At 40.3% G+C, this 22,873-nt stretch overlaps 1 protein-coding gene across 1 annotated transcript; it reads right to left on the bottom strand.

The window, feature by feature from the left end:
- Positions 1-552: 552 nt before the first annotated feature.
- LOC144658033 (uncharacterized) lies at positions 553-22,493 on the bottom strand. Its single transcript, XM_078518361.1, has 6 exons — positions 21,733-22,493; positions 17,221-19,955; positions 16,063-16,131; positions 6,595-7,297; positions 3,573-6,283; positions 553-2,318 (listed from the first exon to the last, which is right to left on the bottom strand). The coding sequence occupies exons 1-6, from the start codon at positions 22,484-22,486 to the stop codon at positions 2,211-2,213; spliced, it is 7,080 nt and encodes a 2,359-aa protein (XP_078374487.1). The 5' UTR covers positions 22,487-22,493; the 3' UTR covers positions 553-2,210.
- Positions 22,494-22,873: the final 380 nt, after the last annotated feature.

The raw sequence follows: 22,873 nt of genomic DNA, 5'->3' as shown, positions 1-22,873 counted from the left end.
TTAAAATTGTAAGATGCGCAATATCTCACCTCTGCAACAGCGACTCAACGATCTCTGCCATAATTCCAGTTGCAACTTTAGAAGAAACAAACACATATCATTTTCCTGAGGTTTTAGTCGAAGCATGATGATCTTATATTGGCTGGATCTTGGAGCATACGGATAGTCAAAATGTGCATCGAAGTCATCACGTTTGTAGTGTTCGTCGCCGTATCAAAGAACACGCGTTTTCAAGGACAAAAAAGTGGTTTATTAATTAACTTTTAACCGTTATTCATTCACGAGTAAACCAGGCTCTCTCGGCTGTAAAATCAGGAAAGAAGCAAAATTATAAAGAAAAACGGACAGGGAATGTGTGTACGACATTGGCCGCCATTATTTTTTTTTTACATCGTCGCCCTAGCTACGCTGCATGTGGTCTGACCACAGGAGCAATGTTTTCGCGGGAAATGTGTTTCTAAAAATAAAAATATACGGGAAAGGGTTGACTCAAGGGTACAGTACGTATGGAGGCTCCAGTTGATGGGCTCCTGGCGGTCTACCTATAACAATTCAAATATGGCGTCGCAAAAACAAAGCGTGGAACGCATATTTTGCTGTTTCATTTGCTAATTTCGCTGCCGTAATCGACTGCCTCGAAAGGTCCTTGCAATTTTAAAGTATAGAATTGTCAGATCTCGGTGAAATTTGCACTGTTTATTTGTGTAATTTTAAGGAATATGTGTATAAATACCCGGCGCGGACGAGCCATTTTTGACAAAATTATATGGCTGCATTTCCTCCGCGAAGATAGGAAATTGTTAAACTAAACTACAAAGAAACTGTAATGATAAGTTCGAAGAACAATGCACAGGATAAACCTTCGACTCATACTTCATGCAAAAACGTCGATATCTCGAAGAGACTTTGATTAAGTTATTAGCCTCAAATGTCCAAAATAGGGTATATTTGACCATCAAATGACGTTACCATGGCAAAGAATTTTGACGTCACAATGACCTCTATTTGTTCATTTGTAAAACTTGCACAAGTTTGTTCTAAAATATTTTCCTTAACGTTATTAGTATAGCTGCGATAAAACACCAGAGGGGTTTATCTAATTCTGCCTAGCTAAACTATTACGAGCCACCTTAAGGTGGCTGTCACCCTAAAAAATCTAGGAGTATTGCGGGATAGGGGAATAAACTGGACTGCAAACAGTTTCACTTATTAAATGAGCCTGTGCACGTGGTCACAGCATGAATTGTTGTTTATCTCCAGCCTCCGGCAAGTAGCATGCCCATCCTTGGAAGCCAGGGGCGTTCAGTCGTGGCGAGACGAAGTAAACCGAGTGGCAAAATGGGTGCGACAAAAAGTTTTTTATCGGTCTCGTCCAGACTAACTGCCCCTGAATTGCCGAGGATCTCTTTCTCGGGAATTTATAACACACAAAATGAGACAAATTTGTACTGATTTATTTACGGCCTAAAAGATATTTGTGTAACACCACGTGTTCGCATAATCCAACATTTTTTTTCTCACGTCAGGCTAACCGTGTACTAAATTATGTAACTAACCTGAACTGTTTGTAACGGAGAATTTCACCATTTTACAATTTCGAAAAATGTACATTCTTTTTCACGGATTCTAAGCCGCGATTTTCGCAAGCTTTGAGCAGTCTTTTTTGTCCTAAACTCCGTACGATGAACGTGGAAATAGCGAGCACGATCGAGCGCTATATTCGAGCTGTGAGCGGTGAAGCCGCGAGCCGCGAGCTGTGCAAGCGCAACTTGCGGCTCGCGGCTTCCCCGCCCATCGCTTTCAATCTCGCGTGGTATTTTCGAGTTCGTCGTGCGAGAAACTGCTCGCAGTCAGAGATTTTCGCTGCAGTCTGAAGGAAACGAGCGCTGAAGGGATCCGTTCACAACTGAACCCTGGTATTAAAAAATAATACTTATTTTGCGATTGCGATTAGAATTAAATTTTGTGTACGCTCAATTCGCCCCGCGAATGTTTACAGTAAAAGTTATATTACGACAAATCTAATGATAATAGAAATCTCGTATAAAAAACATGAACCTAGTGGAATCTTCATCAAAAGTTTCTCACCAGCTCACGATCTCAATCTGCTGTTTCTCAGTCTTCTTGATATACAACTATTGATTTTTAATAAAATAATGCTATCACTTCGGGCATCCGTGCAGGTGTGTCATCCTTAGTTTATGTTCTCTTTAAAAATAACCATAATGATATATTCCAAGCATTGGCGAAAATACATTCTCCATCGAAGGATCAATCTCTGGCCATTCACATTCCGCTTTGAGGTTGCCTTGAAAATCCTGTAGAGATAATGACAATACTGGCAAACAGGTCTAATATTTCACAGTTAGAAATTGTAGCTCACATTCCGTGAAAGATACCATAATGCTGGTACAAAGCTATACAAAGCTTTCACGTTTCTAAGCAATTTGAGATTCTAACCCTATGGGATTTTGAAAAATAAAAAAACCTTTAAGGTATCACGGAAGGAAAATTGGCGTTTTCGTTCCAAGTCAAATTGTGTGCAAACCATCAATGGTAACCCCAATAAAATATATATTTTCTGAAAGCTTATTGAATAAGGATTGTAATTTTGGATTTTGTTTACATCATATAGACCATAATAAGCAACGTCAGCATTTCAATGGTTTACGTTTACGAGAAAAAAAATAAAAAATACCTTATTATAGGAAATTAACGATACATGTAATTAACGCGAATTTCAAAAATTCGCGTTAATTTAATGTACCTTAATTTAAGTCATTGTTAATTAAAATCACTCTATTTTACAGCATCGTTATTTTAAGACACCGGGTAAGTTATGTTAACACGTCATCTACTTCTTCGTCAAAACTGCAGGGATAGCAGAGGCAGAAGAAAGCGCCAGGACTGAATGCATTCCATCCCTGGACCCATGCATTGAATATTAGTCACTTTTTGGTCTGTTTTAATATCTTTGTTATGTATGGTTTATCGGAATTAAACCTAAGTTCTGATGTTGGACGTACTTGTTTTGTCTTTTGAAGAGCGCAGCTTGCTATAAAGATTACTACGCAACAAATTCGCGTTTATGAACTGCATGTAAGCACACACCACACGAGAATTCGCGTTAATTAAATGCATGTAAACATAAATTGTTGACAATTCGCGTTAATTTTATTACGCGTACATTTTGTTCGCGTTGTTAAAATGCTTCGTTATATTCCTATAATAAGGTAGATATTTCGAGTAGCTAAATCTGGGATTTTTAAACCGTTAATTTGATTAGCTAGATTTTAAACTCCCTTTGTTGAAATCTAGCCAATCAAATCATGTGTCCCCAGAGCCGCCCGTTCCTCGTGCACAGGCTTCGTCGGCTAAGAGGAACAAGCGGCTCTGGAGAAAAGCACTGCCGTTTGCTTCAATATAAGAATATGAGCTACACAGATACAGATCTTACAAGAAATGATTTCAATTAAAGTTTCAAAGAAACGCCAAAAGATAACAACACAAGCAAATGTTAACCAGAACACACAAAACTACTAAATGAAAACAGAAATGGGCAGAGAACTTACATGGTAACTTGACGTAATCAAACATTTCGTATTTTCGCGGTTTGCATTTGTCACGGCATCCAGTTCTTTCTCTGTCATGTCAACATCTTCAAGGTTCAGCGTCCTAAGATTTGGGAGGCTGCTGAGATGCTGCATAAGAACGCTAACTCCTCGGCCAAGTGGGTTTTCACGCAGATGAAGTACATCGAGTTCTGGTACATACTTCATTGCTTGAGCCAGAGCTGTTACTTCCTCTTCACCCATGTTTGTACAGTCAAGATACAGTTCCGTCAGACGTGGAACATTTTTCAAGTGCTCAGCCAGTTTAATGATCCCGTTACCAAGTGAATTGCTGCTTAAACAGAGTGCTTTCAACTTTGGTATATGTTTTAGTGAAGTGGCAAGTGATACGCACTCTTGACATCCCATACGGACTCTAAACAATTGTAAGTGAAACAACCGTGGAACGTGGCGAAGATTCTCAGCCAAATAGCTCACACTTCCATACAAAGGACTGTCAGTCAATACAAGCTCAAGTAAGTTCGGCGCACAATGAAGAGATCTGGCGATGACAGCAGCATCATCAGCTGTCATGTTTAGTCTTTCCAGCTTTAAGATAGAAAGATTGTCAGTGATATTGATATGGGAGACCATATTCTTTACCACTTGAGCATCAAACAAGCGATAGTAACCCTGGTTTACTTCTACGCTTTGTGGAAAAGACACAGCAGACAACACGTCACCGAGAACAGTCAAATCTTCACTTGTATCACACTTCCATTCTATCTCACTGACCAGTGATAGACTATTCTGCTTGTAATGAGATGTATTCCCAGTATTCTCTGCAACATTCAAAGAGTTACCAGTGTTACCTTGATTGTTAAAAACTTCACCGCTGGGCTGCTGTATTTGAGACTCTGGAAATAATGTTGTAAGATCCCTTAACATATCAAGAAATTTTGAAAGGTGTACAATACGTGTAAAGCAAAGGTGCATCATTTCTCTTTCTTTCTTCAAAAAGAAGTGTAGTCTCCAGAATCCAGAGTCCACGCGGTGCTTTAAAAAAGAGCTCGAAGCGTCGAGTCTATGGCCAGAACATGTAATAACAACTACACGTAAGGCGACCAGTATGGGTGCAACGTCAGCAAAGTCAACTTCGAACTTAAAGAATACATAGCTTGGGAAAGTGGTTGGGAGAAGTCGATTTTCAACAGCAAGTCTTTGGAGGTCAAGTTTAGTTTTTACTAATACAACACCGCTAACACAAGACAGAAACAGAGGGTACACAACTTGTTTGGCTGAAGCCGAACATCTTAACAAACATTCTAAACTGAGATACCGAAAGTTTCTTTGGTTACTCGATAGATCTTTCACGGAAGGAATCTTAGTAAAATGGCACTCTGTGAGGTCGTCTTTTTCTCCTACGAATTTTAGAAGGCTGAAAACTGCTTTCGCACCTTCCTCTGACCATTCACACATGAATTTCAGAATCTCCTGCAGATGCAAAGCTTTCTGAAACGAATCAATGCTTGTGAAACAATCCACTTTTCCGTCCTTCAAACCCACCTCGTTCATTATGTACCACGCAGCCAAGAACTCCTGAACCGACTTGTGAAGAAAAAATAAGCTCTCGTTTGGTTCCCCACTTGTAAGTTTTGAAACTTGAAAAAGGCCCGAGCGAATCATTTTGTCAGTGAAACTTCTTCTGTGCAGGTTTGCACCTTTAAGATCGATATAAAGATTGTTTTTTAGAAGACCGTCCAGGGCTAGCTTTCCTATTTCGGTCAGATCTTCTTGGTAATCATCAAGAATCTTGTACGAAGGTGCATTCTTTGGATCCTTCGGATTCTTTGTTGCCATGTGTAAAAGCAACGTCTTCACAAATCTTTCATGCAACTCTAGTCTGGATTTTGGCAAAGCTTCTCTATGTCTATCCTTCCATATCAAGCACAGCATCAAAAGAAGTAGAGGTATCTCTGCTATATCCCAAAGATCTCTACTGTCCAGGTAACGGTCAAATTCTTCAATTTCCTTTGGATCGGTGATAAACTTGCTAACAAACTCGTTTACCTGCTTTTTACTGTCAAGTCCCCTGATCTCGCATTGTACGTTGCTGGACTTGATCAACTCTTCACCTTCTATTTGTCTCGTTGTCACGACAACATGGCAATCTCTCAGCTGATTACCTTCCCATATCTCGCGAATGGGAGATGTTTCTCCTGCACTGTACTCATCATAGCCATCCAAAACGAGCAACACTTTGTCTTGATTTTGAAGAAGATAGTCGTGCAGGCTATCGATGGAAATTGAGCTGTCTCGAGCAAGTAATTCAGACGCCTTTAAAATGGATGGAAAATCTTGGATTTCACAAACGTCTCTCAACTTAATTAATAACAAAATGTTAAACTTTTTCAAACTTTCGTTCTTTCCGTTCGCCCAGTCGACAGCAATTTTCTGAGAAAAAGTCGATTTGCCGATACCTGGTCTTCCGTAGACAAGCATTCTTTTAGGGTTAGAAAAACGTTTGTGACCTTCAAACATTTCAGTGTAGTCTTCAAGTTTCCTTTGTAATTTTCCACTGGGTTTCCTTTCATCTTTTAACCAAGATAACTTGGTATAAATGTCGTCAATGTCAACGGTGTCATCTGGGTCCCAAGGAGTGATTTTCACCTGACTCATGGTGTTGTAATGACTGCATAATTGAGATTGGCACTCCTTAAGATCTAGTGGTTCTGTAAGTGAACAAATGAAGACAAGATAATCGTAGTTTACGGTATGAAAACGAATAGCTCTAAAAGTTAATTGTAAATTAATTCAAAATCACATTAAGTCTATTAATCGCTACTCATTTCTTCAACGGGGAGCTGAAAAAGGTTGCCTTAGAGCTAGAAAAATCGTTTGGTTTACTAGCAGTGATATTTTTTATTTGTGGAAAACATTATAATAAATCGAAGTAACAAGGTTAGTCAACACTGCTGGCCACCCTTGTACTTCCACGAGTTAACTGAGCTTTGTTCCTTTATTTCTGCATTTCAAAGCTTACCTTTCCTCGGAGTACTTCTATCATCAGACGTTTTTGACAATTTTAACTCTTCAAGCTTCTTATCGATGTTATCTAACTTGTCCTGGATGTTCTCCTCATCCACCTTCCACTGTTTCAAAAGCTCTTGGTAGTGTTCCTCGATGTCAGGATCCATACAATCGTCTTTGAGATCGTCAATGGCTAGTCCGTAGTCCGCTCCTCCCAGTCTCACCAACGCGTCCCGAATCTCTGTCCAGTAGATACCAAATGCTGCATCATCAACCGAAGCCTGGCTGGCGTGACCGTAAACTGTGTTTCTGTAAAACTTTACACGGGCAATGTCAGCCTCGGGAGTAACGTCTGCAGCAGAAGGCAGATTATCCCAACCAGTGACAGGAGGAACCAGCCCACAAATATTCCTGAGCAGCACCATCAGTAAAGTGATGTCAAAGTCCCTTGATGAAACAGAGGATTTGATGGCAGGATACAGTTTGCCCCATTGTGTAGGATTCAGAACTTTTTTCTTCCGAAGTGCCTGCAATGCATTGTGCAGTGCAGGTCTTGCCAAATCTGTGTGAAGGTTTGCTGGAGCGTGTTTTCTATCGAATGTTTCTCTCAGGACCTGTGACCCAACATCTACCAGAAGGCGACACAGCCTGGCGTAATTAGTTGTTTCTTTGGTGGAAGGAAACGTTGGTGCTGCAGATGCCATGACCAGTCTTTCCTGATAACAATCAGAACACACTCTATTGGTTCAAGGGGAAATTAAACTCTTTTCTTAGAAAACTAGAAAAGTTTATGAACAAATTGATATAAAAATTGTCGGTGTTCGATACGAATAAAATATTTGACAGCGGCTCGACAAATGCCTATTTTTCTAATTTTCCACACGCTGCGGCGGGCCCGAAGGGGCAAAATATCTATTGGCTCCTAACGCGGCCAAAAAATCATTCTGAATCAAACGAAATCTGCTTTAGTTCTAGCCTCGGTGAAGTCTTTCAGTTGCCAGACTTTCAGGCAAAATTATTTTTTGACCCGAATTTGAGCAGGTGTTTTTCAGAAAGACGGCCTCTTAAAAGGTACGGTCTACGTGTGTGTGTCTTTAGTAGTGTATTACTTGCAAAAAGGAAGAGATGTAGGTGCCACTTTCCATCCCCCTAACGTTTCTCTGCCACAACTCTGCAGAGCATATTTTTTTCCGTTTAGTCCGTAGCAACAGGAAATACCTTTGAGATATTCCTTGCGACTCGTCTCTAATTGAGTGCTGCTTTATTGTAGGTCTAGCAGTTTGCTCTAGTGACGCAATAATTATCACGGGTGATCAGTTTCGGGAACGCGCACGCTTGAAGCCGGAGGATGACTTCCTACATGTCACGCGCGGGTGACTCTTCCACAAAGTGTATTTGTGTTTACAGGTCTTAGCACACCCGCGACTATAAAGAGTCCAACCATTTGAGTAACGAATCAAACAAATAAAAGCGAAGGACACTTATTACATTATTTCTCTAGTTCTGCCAGCTTGGACATCTCATATTAGTGGCTGTGGCGAAGGGCAGTTTGGTGACGAACTGGGTCAATTGGCAAGATGTTTACATCAAGCTTCCTTGGTAAAACTCATTATGAAGTCGGGTACATACCGTAAAATTGCACTAAATTGCACTTTTCATTTCATTTCTTGGGACTGACAGCTACGAGAATTCGACGGCCTGTAAAACAAAACGAAATATAAAGAGGTCATGTTAAACGATGAGTTGATCGAGTTATTCAGTGAATTGTCGATTTCTCGAACTTTCGATTTCTCGATCCTACATGTACCGATAACTTCAATCAAAAGTCGTTTCCCTTGGATTTGTTTTACCCAGTCGAACATTTTAATTTTACTCCCAATAACTCAAACTCTCGATTTCTCGAACTAATTTTCGTTTCCCTTAGAGGATTTTAAATTCAATAAGGAATGTGGTACATACCTTTTAAAATATTTGCACCAAACAGCACTTTTCATTTTGTTTTCTGCAATGGAATCTGGAGCTGCTGAAGACCTGCGAAACGAAACGAAATCTACGAAAGCCGAGGAGGGACATCAGATTTCAGACTTCAAACTTCAGACTTCAGACTTCAGACTTCAGACTTCAGACTTCGTTTAATTTCCGCTGACCTCCGAGTTGTTGAGTTGTTAGATCAGGCAGATCCACTATTTAAAGTCAGATTCGCTTTCTATAAAGTCGGATCCGGTTGTTAGTAATCGGTGTAACGACAGAACGAGAATCGGCGTAACGAGATTTTTTTTAATAACTTAATTAATTATGAACAAAATTAAATTAATAAATTCCCACCTTGCAGACCTGCAGACAGCGGTACCTGGAACCATTTTTTTTCTTTATTTCACACACAATAAGCCGCAATATCGTTTACGGCTTATACATGACCTCTGGACTTAATTACGTAAAACTGGACAAACAAACAAACAAACAGTAAATATATTTCACAAAATAAAGGGCATGCATATCTTCTTAAGGGACTGGTCAATAAGTACCGGGGGGGGGGGGTGGGCCGGAGCAATTGGAAAAGTGATGGTTCGAAAATTTGTCACCCACCCTTTCCTCCTGGCTCAAAACTGATTGACCCACCCCTGGTAGGGGGTTAAAAATTACATGACCCACCCCCTTTGCTAAAAAAATCAAGGAATCAATCTTTTCTTTATTATCTGTTAAGGGTTGGAGGTTTTTGATTTGACATAAGTTTTTTAAGTGAAATTCCCTACATATTACACCCTGATTTTCGCTGATGGACACTGCTGTTCCATGTACGTCTTTTCTTGTTTCTTAACACAGCAAAGAAGAATGAATTTATCACTTCTTATACTAGTCTCTTGTAAGTTTTCCACATATTTCTGTGTAAAGTCCATGGGAAAATTTAGACACAAACATATGCGAAACCTGAAACAGTATGTAATATTATTTCATAAACAACTATTGAAGAGTTCATATTTTTACACAGAAATTGATAACAGAAACTACAACCACTGTCCATCATTCATATTTGCAAAGTGTTTGAGTTTACTTGTATTAAAAGTCTTAAAGCCTAGCGTGAATCTATGCAGGTGGAAGAGAGACAGGCAAACCTGATGTTATGATCACAAACCATCTAGGGGGGTCAGGGGGCATGCTCCCCCGGGAAATTTTTATATTTGGACCTTCTGAAACCGCTAAAAATTCATTAAAAAATGCTCTCATGGAGAAATCTATCAATTTTATATACTGATGAATACAGCTTTTCTTGGAACTATAACAGTTTAAAGTTAGTGTATAAATAAGATGACCCACCCCCTACATGTAGATCAAAATTTCATAACCCACCCCTTTTCGAGGGCTCAAAAACTGATGACCCACCCCCTTTCTGCTCCGGCCCACCCCCCCCCCCCCCCCCCCCCCCCTGTACTTTTTGACCAGTCCCTAATCCTTCTAGATCGATCTAGAGCCAGGATTTCGATTTTATTTCGAGTGAGGATTTCAAGCTCAGTAGCGCGACTGCCCTTCGGACTTTGTCGCCTCGATCGAGACAATGAAACGTACAAAGCCGAAGCAAGTCAATGAAGCCGTTGGAAAAAATAGAAGGGCCTGAAAAGTTACTGATTTTGGTAAGAAAGAAAATGAAAAGCCCACAACAACGGGTATTTTCAGTTGTTCACCCATCCAATTACTAATCCCGCCCAACAGGGCTTAACTTCGGCGATCGGACAAGAACCGTTGCTTTCCTTGTGGTATCAGAAAGAGCGCGTAAATCAGCTAATAAAAGTTAAGTCCAGTTTTAGCAAGAAAGTGCCAAATTGTCCAAAAGATCCATTTAAACCAGGAATTTCTTTTTCTCTATTTGCATAACTCTTATAACCCTTTGTCTCGTGTGACAGTCCGAGAGATCACGTATAAGCCATAAACGATATTGCGGCCTATTGTGTGTGAAATAAAGAAAAAAAAATGGTTCCAGGTAAGTGAGAATTAATTAATGTTATTTTGTCCATAGCAATAAATTAATTAAGTTATTTAGAGAAAAAATCGCGTTACGCCGATTCTCGTTCTGCCGTTCCGCCGTTCCGCCGATTACTAACAACCGGATCTGACTTTATAGATAGCGAATCTCACTTTAAATAGTGGATCTGCCTGATCTAACAACTCAACAACTCGAAGGTCGGCGGAAGTCTCTGAATTCTAAAGGCGGAAGTCTGAAGTCTGAAGTCTGAAGTCCGAAGTCCGAAGTCCGAAGTCTGAAGTCTGAAGTCTGAAGTCTGATGTCCCTCCTCGGCTTTCGTAGAAATCAGATCTCGAGGTCGAGCAAACGAAAAACAGAACGAGTCGTACTTATTTGACAGATTGAAGGCAAACAGATTGAAGGTGAACCTGCAGTAATACCAGCAGGACGAGCAGAAACATAACTATAATATAGAGACTGAACATCATTGCTGAAAGGAAGGGATATCACAGATCGGCTGACTAGTTTAAATACTGGCTAGATTACAGACTGACTGAGATCACAGGTGAGCTGAAAGGAGATCAGAGACAAGGTAAACTATCGACAGAAAAACCTACGAGACTTCTTTAGTACTGACGTAAAACTTCCTGTGTTTCGCTTTCGATATTATCTTCTAGCTCTTTCGGTTTGAATTAATAGCCTCTAAAAAATGTTTTGAAAATCTGGTTGCAAGTATAAAGACAGGACACACTGTATGCGAGACTTTACAACTCTAGCTGGAATCAGATCAATAAACTTAACTAATATGTAACGAAAAGTCAGAATAAGAGACGAGAGGAAAGAAGATTTGAAGACGATATCAAAGCAATGATGTAAACAATTTTCTATGTGTGTGACATTATTTAAGACGAACATACCTGGAATAGCTGAAACTTGCAAACGACTTCCAAATCTCTTCACGATAAATGAAGCGAACCTGACAGCAAAATACTCGATAAAAGCGCCGGTCGATTCTTCTGGGCGAGTTTGAACTCTTAGATAACGAGGGAATGGAAATTCAGCAAACGAAACCAATGCGATACAAACACAACCCGCACAAAGAACACATTTATCTGGGTGTGTACCTTTAAGACGAATTCGCTCTCGGTCTGTTGGCGATTTCATTATGATAATTTTTCACATGGCGTTCAAGCGAGACCGAAACTTCTTTTAAAGTGAAACGGTTACTCTAAATAACAAACGGCGGGCGACATTTTGCCGTCACGCACGAGCTTCTAGGGTGAGTAATTATAACAATAAACAAGTTGTTTCGACGTGTTTATTTTATTTCTTTGTTCATTTTTGCATGTTTCAAAGGTGGGTAGCATTGCAAATGATCTATGCGAAAAAACAATGACTTTTTTCAGTAGCTCAATTTATATATGATTTAACATGTGCAAATATCCACGCGAGACGAGCGATTGCGGGAGTCGATTAGCCCGCGTGCTCGAGCTTGACTCTAGCCTACGCGCGAGCAGGCTCTCGTTCTCTCGTATTTGGGTCTCACCTTTTCCCTTTTCTTGTTGAATCAAAACCTAAGTTTTGTTTCGAAGACTAAACGTAGACCCAGTACCAGGGGGGGGGGGGGGGGGAAGCAACTTCCCATACATTCTCTTATATGAAATCTGAGCGATGCTCTCACAACTTGCAAAGCAATCATCGGGGCGGTAGTCAGCGGATGTCTCTAAGGCGCATGAGCAGCTCCTTTCTTTGTGAACTTGCCAAAACAATAACAACATGGGACCAGTGAGAGAGTTCGATTTTTTTATATATGTAGTAATAAAAAAGACTTTCTAAGTTTTGTCTTTAAAGCAGCAAAAAAAAATTTTGGAAAGGTTCTTGGTGTCATTATGTGGTGTTTGTTATGAAATAAAACCATCACGGGAATAGTAATGAAAACGTGGCGATCGAATATTCACGCGCTGGTCGGAGCTATTGTTCTTGCTCTATTGTTTGAGGTTGTTTGTTGACTTGGTCTTTCTTTGTTTTACTTCATTTACAATCCCCATGTGGGCCAGTTGAAAATCATGGTACAAACATTTGCATTTTAGCACTGAAAAGTAGCACGGCATCACAAAATTCTGCGTTCTTAAAACTACACGACGATGACGAAATTTTCGGATAAACACGCTGCTTTTAGATTTTTAGTTAAGAGAATTGAACCCATTTATAATAAGTGATTCCAAGGCATAGCAGCTGATTGCCTGTTGCATTATCGTTCAAAAACCGCTGACTACATCGCGAATTGATCGCTTTGCAAGTTGTGAGAGCATCGCTACTCGGTCCCAGACCTCGTTTCTTTCCCCCCCCCCCCCTGCCCAGTACCTACGTGCTCGCGATTGTTTAACGGACATTTATATTCAACACAACATAAGGAAGTATAATTTCTCTGTAGCTATAGACAAAAAATCTTTGAGATATTCCATACGACTGTTCTTAAAGGGAGTATCGAGGGAGAACTAGTTTGTTAAACGTCGAAGCAGTGTGGTTTGTATTAAAAGACAAAACAATGCTTTTAAAATCCTTTGTATAATTGGTTTTATTTTTCAGAGTTTTAGTATGTGCAACTCCCAAGTCTCTTATCTCAAATCTCTAGTAACGCAAACATTATCACGTACGCGTGATCAGTTTTGCGTACGCGCACGTTTGACGGGAGGGCTTTATACCGTGCAGACTTCCTGCATCTTACATGCAGGCGACTCTTAGCTTCTCTTCTACAAAGTATATTTGTGTTTACAGGTCTTCGCTTACGTGCAACTAAAAAAGCGCAACGTATTTTGTTTTTAATCTTAGGTTAAAATCTAGACGAGGCAAGTGCCAAATCTTGCCTCTTGCTAGCTACGGCCCTGGTAAGTCATGCAACTGACGTTTAAATGTTGTCAATAGGATTTTTTAAAGGGGATGGGCCCTTGGCAGAAAACGGTCACATGGTACAAAATAACATTTGCTGGAGGGAAAGCTACGTATGTATGAAGGTGGAATTGTATGGAGAGCCTTACATAAGTAAGTACCCGGATATATCTGTTGATAAAATAAGTGCCCAGAATTTCTTTACATAACTAAGTGCCCGGATGAACCTATATAAATACAAGTGCCCAGAAGGTCTTTAGATAAGAAAGACCCCGGATGCGCCTTAGTACCCGGATGAGCTTTACATAGGCAAGAACCCGGACGCACCTTACTTAAGTAGTGGGTACTTTTCAGCTAACGATCTCATGGTATAAAGTAACACTTCGCTGGAGGGCAAGCTACGCTCTGGGACATCCAAAACAAAGCGACTTCATTCTTGATTAATTTTTTGATTTTGTTCCATGTGATCGTAAGCTGCAGAGGGCCCATTGGATTGTGTATCTGAAGAAAACAACCAAACCTTTTCATTTGGCGGACACTGGGTGAAAATGAAAATGTGACTGTTAAGCGTGAGCATTCACAGTGATACACTTTACATCGTGCGCTGAAATCTAACAATAAATTGCACTCAGATCAGGCTTGCTTAATTTGAAAAATATTAAGCACAAACGGGAACAAAAACACACTAGCGATATCCATTGACGTAAACCAAAGCTGCAGAAGACAAGAAATGCCCTCAGCTAGACTGCGCTTCCGATGGGCTTTTGAGCGCTAGTGCTTTGTTGCCGTAGAGTCCAATCTAAGATTGGCTGGACGAAGAAAACGCCACTAGAGACCATAATCTGTAATTTACACCCCTAAGTGAGACGACGAGCAGTTCCAAGCTCTTTCGTATGGGAATTTCCCCTGCCATCCCTTAGGATTCTGTTATCTTGTTGTTTTTTCTTTTCGTTTATTAAATACAATACCATCTATGTAAATGGAATGCAAATAAACTTGTTGTTGGATTCGGGCAGCCCGAAGACCGTATGCTTTTGCACGCTTAGCCAAATACAATGAACGCCTTCCAATGTGGACACGCTCGATACCAGCGACCATTTTTGAGGGCAATGACAAGCAACCAATTGCATTTCCTTCCCCCAACCCGGATCTGGTTCCGCCATGTAGAAAGTACTTTAACTTCCCAGGGCACTCTTCCCTGAAAAGAAAACTTGGCTACGAGCTTAGGCAGTGTAGCGAGCGCAGGAGATAGAATTCGCGCCCTTGATTACTCCAGTGCCCTCTTTTTCAGGCTGCGAGTTGTCGGTTAAGCAGCTGATTGGCTGTATCAAATTGCTGAGCTATGAAACATCTCTGAAGAGGGATTCCTTACTGAATTGTTGTCATATCAAGATATTGTCCTCTATTGATGATATTCTTTATTCTCATCACCTGTATGCTTGAAAACGTAAATTACTGTCATGAGAAACAATATGCTGATACTTGGGAGTTCAAATGTTAAAGCCTGGCTGTCGCCCTAAACAATCCAGGAGTATTGCGGGATAGTGGGATTAACTGGACGGCAAACAGTCTCACTTCAATGAGCCTGTAGTCACAGCCTGAATTGTCGTTTGTCTCCAGCCTCTGGCGTGCAATTAAGTAGCATGGCCACCCTTGGGAAGCCAGGGGCGTTTAGTCGAGGCGAGAAGAAGTTAACCGAGTTGAAAAATCCGCGCGACGAAAGTTTGTTTATCGGTCTCGCCCAGACTAACTGACCCTGAATTGCCGAGGATCTCTTTCTCGGGAATTTATAACACACAAAATGAGACAAATTTGTACTGATTTATTTACAGCCAAAACAATATTTGTGTAACACCACGTGTTCGCATAATCCAACATTTTTTTTCTCACGTCAGGCTAACCGTGTACTAAATTATGTAACTAACCTGAACTGTTTGTAACGGAGACTTTCACCATTTTACAATTTCGAAAAATGTACATTCTTTTTCACGGATTCTAAGCCGCGATTTTCGCAAGCTGTGAGCAGTCTTTTTTGCCTTAAACTCCGTACGATGATCGTGGAAATAGCGAGCACGATCGAGCGCTATATTCGAGCTGTGAGCGGTGTAGCCGCGAGCCGCGAGCTGTGCAGGCGCAACTTGCGGCTCGCGACTTCCCCGCACGTCGTTTGTAATCGCACTCGCTCTTTTCGAGTTCGTCGTGCGAATTTTGGAGCAAAAGAGAAACTGCTTGCAGTCTGAGATTTTCACTGTAGTCTGAAGGAAACGAGCGCTGAAGGGACTGAAGGGATCCGTGCACTACTAAACGTTGGTATTGAAAAATGATACTTGTTTTGCGATTGCGACTAGAATTAAATATTGTGTACACTCAAATTACCCCGTGCATGCTTACAGTAAAAGTTATATTACGACAAATCTAATGATAACAGAAATCTCGTATAAAAAAATGAATCTAGAGGAATCTTTATCAAAAGAATCTCGCCAGATTAATCACGATCTGCTGTTTCTCAGTCTTCCTGATATACAACTATTGATTTCTAATAAAATACTGCTATCCCATCGGGCATCCGTGCAGGTGTGTCATCCTTAGTTAACGTTCTCTTTAAAAATAACCGTCAAGGATTAGCGAAAATACATTCTCATTCTCCGTCGAAGGATCAATCTCTGGCAATTCACATTCCACTCTGAGGTTGCCTTGACAATCCTGTAAAGATAATGACAATACTGGCAAACAGGTTTAATATTTCACAGTAAGAAATTGCAGCTCCCATTCCGTGAAAGATACTATAATGCTGGTAAGCAATTTTAGATTCTAACCATATGGGATTTTGAAAAATAAAAACCTTTGAATCAGATTGCAACTTATGATGGTTTACGTTTACGAGAAAAAAAAATTAAAAATATATATTTCGAGTAGCTAAATCTGGGATTTTAAAACGGTTAATTTGATTAGCTAGATTTCAAACTCCCTTTGTTGAAATCTAGCCAATCAAATCATGTGTCACCAGAGCCGCCCGTTTCTCGTGCACAGGCTTCGCCGGCTAAGAGGGACAAGCGGCTCTGGAGACGAGAATGAGAAAAGCACTGCCGTTTGCTTGAATATAAGAATATGAGCTACACAGATACAGATCTCCCAAGAAATAATTAGCAATTATTGGATGAGGCTAAGTATGATATGAAGAATTATGCAGATCAAAGAGGGTGTTATCCGCCGAAGCCGAAGGCTAAGGCGGATAACACCCTCCAAGATCTGCATAATTCTTCTTATCATACGAAAGCCGAATTCAATAATTGTTTTATTATTCATTCAAACTATTTCCAAGAGCTCTAAAAACACAAAATGAATTAAAATGGCTACTCACTTTGGCGTAGAATTTTCGCTAACAGTGGCCAATTCCTCCGGTGTCGCTGGTTTTTTGATGTTTCCCTCCTGAAGACAAGCTTTAAAAATCAAGTGACTTCCCTTCGATGCTTTTTTGATATTTTTGCTATCTTTATCATCTAATATTTTGGCCATTTTTTCGTCGCAATGTTGAAAAATTGGACGTCAATCGTCCAATAATTATTACGTCATTCGTCCAATAATAGAAGCGTCTTCCAAATTTGGTCGGTGCTAGCCGGTTAGTTGGAATTAGCCGGGGATTGAAAGCCAATCAGAAACGAAGAAATATTTTGAATGAATAATAATTTGAATTAAAGTTTCAAAGAAACGTCAAAAGATAACGACACAAGCAAATGTTAACCAGAACACGCAAAACTACTAAATGAAAACAGAAATGAGCAGAGAACTTACATGGTTACTTGACGTAATCGAACATTTCGTATTTCTGCGTTTTGCATTTTTCACGGCATCCAGTTCTTTCTCTGTCATGTCAACATCTTCAAGGTCCAGCTTCCTAAGATTTGGGAGGCTGCTGAGATGCTGTACAAGAACGCTAACTCCTTGGCGAAGTGGGTTTCCATCTAGATAAAGTCCATCGAGTTCTGGTACATACTTCAGTGCTTGAGCTAGAGCTGTTACTTCCTCTTCACCCATGTTTGTACAGCTAAGATACAGTTCCTTCAGATGAGGAACATTTTTCAATTGCTCAGCTAGTTTAATGATCCCTTTTCCAAGTGGGTTATTTAATAAACAGAGTATTTTTAAATCTGGGACATGCTTAAGTGAATTGGCAAGTGATTCACACTCTTGATAGCCCATACCGACTCTAGCCAATGTCAAGTCAAACAACTGTGGCACGTGGCGAAGACTGTCAGCCAGATAACTCACACTTCCATACAAAGCGGGAATGTCAGTCAATACGAGTTCATGTAAGTTCGGCGCGCAATGAAGAGATCTGGCGATGACAGCAGCATCATCCGCTGTCATGTTTAGTCTTCTCAGCTTTAAGATGGAAAGATAGTCAGTGATGTTGATATGGGAGACCATATTCTTTACCACTTGAGCATCAAACAAGCGATAGACACCCTGGCCTACTTCCACGCTTTGTGGAAAAGCCACAGCAGACAACACGTCACTGAGAACAGTCAAATCTTCACTTGTATAACAGATCCATTCTATCTTACTGACCAGTGATAGACTATTCTGCTTGTAATGAGATGTATTCCCAGTATTCTCAGTAACATTCAAAAGGTTACCAGTGTTATCTTGATTGTTTATAACGTCATCGCTGGGCTGCTTTATTTGAGACTCTGGAAATGATGTTGTGATGAGATCTCTTAACATATCAAGAAATTTTGAAATGCCAGACGATGAAGAAGTCGATGAAATACGAGTAAAGCAAAGGTGCATCATTTCTCTTTCTTTCTTCAAAAAAAAGCTTAGTCTCCAGAATTCCGAGTCCACGCGGTGCTTTACAAAAAAGGTTAAAGCGTCGAGTCTAAGGCCCGAACATGTAATAATAACTACACGTAAGGCGTCCAGTATGGGTGCAACGTCAGCAAAGACGACTTCGAACTCAAAGAACACATAGCTTGGAAAAATGATAGACAGAAGTTGATTTTCAACGGCAAGTCTTTGGAGGTCGAGGTTAGTTTTCACTAATACAACACCACCAACACTAGACAGAAACAGAGGGTACACAACTTGTTTGGCTGAAGCCGAACATCTTAACAAACATTCTAAACTGAGATACCGAAAGTTTCTTTGGTTACTCGATAGATCGTTCACGGAAGGCGTCTTAGTAAAACGGCACCTTGTGAGTTCGTCTTTTTCTCCTACGAATTTGAGAAGGCTGAAAACTGCTTTCGCACCTTCCTCTGACCATTCACACATGAACTTCAGAATCTCTTGCAAATGCATAGCTTTCTGAAATGAATCAATGCTTGTGAAACAATCCAACTTTCCTTCCTTCAAACCCACCTCGTTCATTATATACCACGCAGCCAAGAACTCCTGAACCGACTTGTGAAGGAAAAATAAGCTCTCGTTTGGTTCCCCACTTGTACGTTTTGAAACTTGAAAAAGGCCCGATCGAATCATTTTGTCGGTAAAACTATTTCTGTGCAGGTTTGCATCTTTAAGATCAATATAAAGAACGTTTTTCAGAAGACCATCTAGGGCTAGCTTTCCTATTTCGGCAAGATGTTCTCGGTAATCGTCAAGAATGTCGTACAATGGTTCATTTTTCGATTCCTTCGGATTCTTTGTTGTCATGTGCAAAAGCAAAGTCTCCACAAATCTTTCATGCAACTTTAGTCTTGATTTTGGCAAAGCTTTCCTATGTCTATCCATCCATATCAAGCACAGCATTAAAAGAAGTAGAGGAATCTCAGCTATTTCCCAAAGATCTCTACTGTCCAGGTAACGGTCAAATTCTTCAATTTCCTTTGGATCGGTGATAAACTTGCTAGCAAACTCATTAACTTGCTCTTCACTGTCAAGTCCCCTGATCTCGCATTGTACGTGGCTAGACCTGATTAACTCTTCACCTTCCATTTGTCTCGTTGTCACGACAACATGACAATCTCTCAGCTGACCACCTTCCCATATCTCACGAATGGGGGATGAACTTTCTGCATTGTACTCATCATAGCCATCCAAAACGAGCAACACTTTGTTTTGGTTCTGAAGAACATATTCATGCAGGCTATCGATGGAAATTGAGCTGTCACGAGCAAGTAATTCAGACGCCTTTAAAATGGATGGAAAATCTTGGATTTCACAAACATCTCGCAACTTAATCAAAAGCAAAAGGTCGAACCGTTTCAGGCTTTCGTTCTTTCCGTTCGCCCAGTCGACAGCAATTTTCTGAGAAAAGGTTGATTTGCCAATACCTGGTCTTCCGTAGACAAGCATTCTTTTAGGGTTAGTAAACCGTTTGTGATCTTCAAACATTTCAGTGTAGTCTTCAAGTTTCCATTGTAATTTTCCACTGGGTTTCCTTTCATCTTTTAACCAAGATAACTTGGTATAAATGTCGTCAATATCCACGGTGTCATCTGGGTCCCAAGGAGTGATTTTCACCTGACTCATGGTGTTGTAATGCGTACATAACTGAACTTGGCACTCCTTGAGGTCTAGTGGGTCTGTAAAGTAAACATATGAAACCAAGATAAACATTTTGCGGTATGAAAACGAATAGCTCCAAAACGTGATGACTGCAGTGGTTAAAATTCGAAAACGCAAAGGATAAGAAATTTATTTTCCTAAAAGTTGAACGAGTTGTTCGCAAGGAAGAAACCACATTGCATTATTTAGCTTCTGTGTGCGCCTTTGCATTTCATTCACGATTTATTTAAACCGTCATTTGCTCGAAATTGAACGAAAAGCCAGGATTTTCATTGTTAAAGGAGAAAGTTTAAATACTTGAAACCCCTTTGTTTATTCGTAGCGGCTTTTGTTTGTCAAAATTCCTCTTTGTGCAGCTCCATTTTGCCCAAACAGAGTTTCAAGAAATACAAAAACCAAGGGGTTTCGAGTATTTAAATTTTCCCGCCAAACTTCAGGCTGAGCTCTTTGACGTCACGCATACATGTACATTATCAGCTCCAAGATGGCGGCGTCCAGTTGTCGAGTTTTGGGAAATATTTTGTAGGGTTATAGCGAACGTTGGAGGCTGAAATTTTGGTGAATAACATATCTTTGTGTAAACTTTTTATTGGCGTAAAGAAAATAACTGGCCATTCTGGAGTGAACTTCTCCTTTAAATGACAATTGAAAGATATATTGACTAACAAAGGCCCTTTGGAAGTCAAGTTGTTTTAAATGTAGGAAACGTGAAAAATTAGAAATTTATGAAAAGTTGAACGAGTCGCCCGTAAGGAAAAAAAACCTTGAATTCGCTTTCAATTTTGTTGCTTAATTTATTGAAAAAAAAAACTTGCAAGTTGAATCCGTTTAGCTCTTCTTTTACTGCTCCTCGATGGGGACGATGAAATTGTGTTGGGTTGCAAACCATTTTAAACTTTATTTTCACAAAATGTCTCGGTGAAACGCATCTCTTAATGTTATAAAATTATAAAATCGCCCGCTTTTAAAAGCATAAATGGATAAAAAATGCTTTTCCTACCGTGTAAAATCTTCATTACATATTTCGTTACAGTCTTTATCTTCTCCGAAATCGCCTCGAATAGTAAATTATCTGTCACGAAAGTTTCGTTATAAACAATGCGTTGTCGAATATTTACACACGTGCGAAAGACATTTGTAAGAGAGACAATTGATTGAACGTTTGATTGACAGTTTTACCTCGTGTTTTGAGTTCAGTGATTAAACGAATTCAATAGAGCTACGAGTGTGTCCTTCTTCACGGACAATTTAAAAAGCGAAAAAGCGGCGGCCATTCTGTTGACAACCGCACGCGCTACTCACTTTCTACAACAGAATAGATAGTGAGTAGTGTAGCCAATCAGAGAACAGCATTCGTGATAGAATGCAAGTAGATTTATACTAATTAACAATTAGACTACGAGCTCGAGTTTTCTATGAGCAAATAGTCAACGAGGCGCAGCCGAGTTGACTATCGCTCATAGAAAACGAGGGCGAGTAGTCTAATTGTTTTAGTAGAAACTCTAAAGGATTGCAGTCCAAAACCTACAATATTGTGCACTTTGAAGACAAAAATCAAGAAAATTTACCGCTTAAAGAGCTACTCGCGCGCGCAACTGTTTTCTATGGGCGAATAGAAAACAGTGGGAGAACCAATCAGATTCGCGGATTTCCAATAGAACACAGCTGAGTTTCTACTAAAATAAAATAAAATAACAAGGTAAGGCGTACATCAATACTGCTGACCACCATCTCCTTGTACTTCCAAGAGTTGGACAGAGGTTCGTTCCTTCATTTCTGTGTTTCAAAGCTTACCTTTCCTCGGTATCTTTCTATCAGCAGAAGCCACGGACAATTTCAAATCATCAAGCTTTTTATCCATGTTATCTAATTTGTCCTGGATGTTCTCCTCATCCGTCTTCCACTGTTTCAGAAGCTCTTGGTAGTGTTCCTCGATGTCAGGGTCCATACATTCGTCTTTAAGATCGTCAATGGCTACTCCGTAATCCGCTCCTCCCAGTCTCACCAACGCTTCCCGAATCTCTGTCCAGTAGATACCAAACGCTGCATCATCAACTGAAGCCTGGCTGGCGTGACCGTAAACTGTGTTTCTGTAGAACTTCACACGAGCAATGTCAGCCTCGGGAGTAACGTCTGCACCAGAAGGCAGATTATCCCAACCAGTGACAGGAGGAACCAGGCCACAAATATTCCTGAGCAGCACCATCAGTAGGGTGATGTCAAAGTCCCTTGATGAAACCGACGATTTGATGGCAGGGTACAGTTTGCCCCACTGTGTAGGATTAAGAACTTTTCTCTTCCGAAGTGACTGCAATACATTGTGCACTGCAGGTCTCGCCAAATTTGTGTGAAGGTTTGTTGGAGCGTGTATTCTATCAAATGTGTCTCGCAGGACCTGTGACCCAACATCCACCAGAAGGCGACAGAGTCTGGCGTAATTAGTTGTTTCTTTGGTGCAAGGAAATGTTGGTGCTGCAAAAGCCATGACCAGTTTTTCCTGACAACAATTATGCGAACAGTTGGTAAACACGTAGGTATCCCTTAACATAAAAGGTACACTGAAATGTATTGAGTATACAGTATCTATTCCCAGTACTAAGCGATCACACTGAACAACTGGGAAAAGGGAACATAAGTACGGTTAAAACTCTGGGGGAGGTACCTGGAAAAGTTTGGGTGAGGAGCTCAAGCCACTGGCAGTTAGCAACTTATTCCTCCTTCCCCAAACCCCATAAAGGTCATAAAGCTCTTAAATTTTTTATTCCATCTCAGATCGGAAGATGGTTTTCTGCCAAAGCTTTGGAACATGAAAGATATTTGATTTTTAATAACAGCAGCTATAGAAAATCCAGTTTTAAAGGAGTAGTTTATCAAGTCATAGCTTGTGAGGATCGAATTTCTATCATGTCTTGAATAATGGAACAATCTTAAAAAA

This window comes from Oculina patagonica, chromosome 6, assembly GCF_052425735.1.
Source record: "Oculina patagonica isolate OP01 chromosome 6, crgOcupat, whole genome shotgun sequence".
Classification (NCBI taxonomy): domain Eukaryota; kingdom Metazoa; phylum Cnidaria; class Anthozoa; order Scleractinia; family Oculinidae; genus Oculina; species Oculina patagonica.
The sequence above is the reverse complement of the archived record's forward strand: the minus strand, read 5'-3'. Positions and strand labels throughout refer to the sequence as shown.

What these genes read in the sequence shown, in the direction of transcription:
- LOC144658033 (XM_078518361.1), bottom strand. Translation starts at nt 22,486, where the DNA reads ATGTTAAGGGATACCTACGTGTTTACCAACTGTTCGCATAATTGTTGT. An exon ending in CGATTACGTCAAGTAACCAT is followed by an intron (nt 16,132 to 17,220) that starts GTAAGTTCTCTG and finishes TTATCTTTACAG; the next exon opens with GATTGTCAAGGCAACCTCAG. An exon ending in TAGAAGTACTCCGAGGAAAG is followed by an intron (nt 6,284 to 6,594) that starts GTAAGCTTTGAA and finishes GTTCACTTACAG; the next exon opens with AACCACTAGATCTTAAGGAG.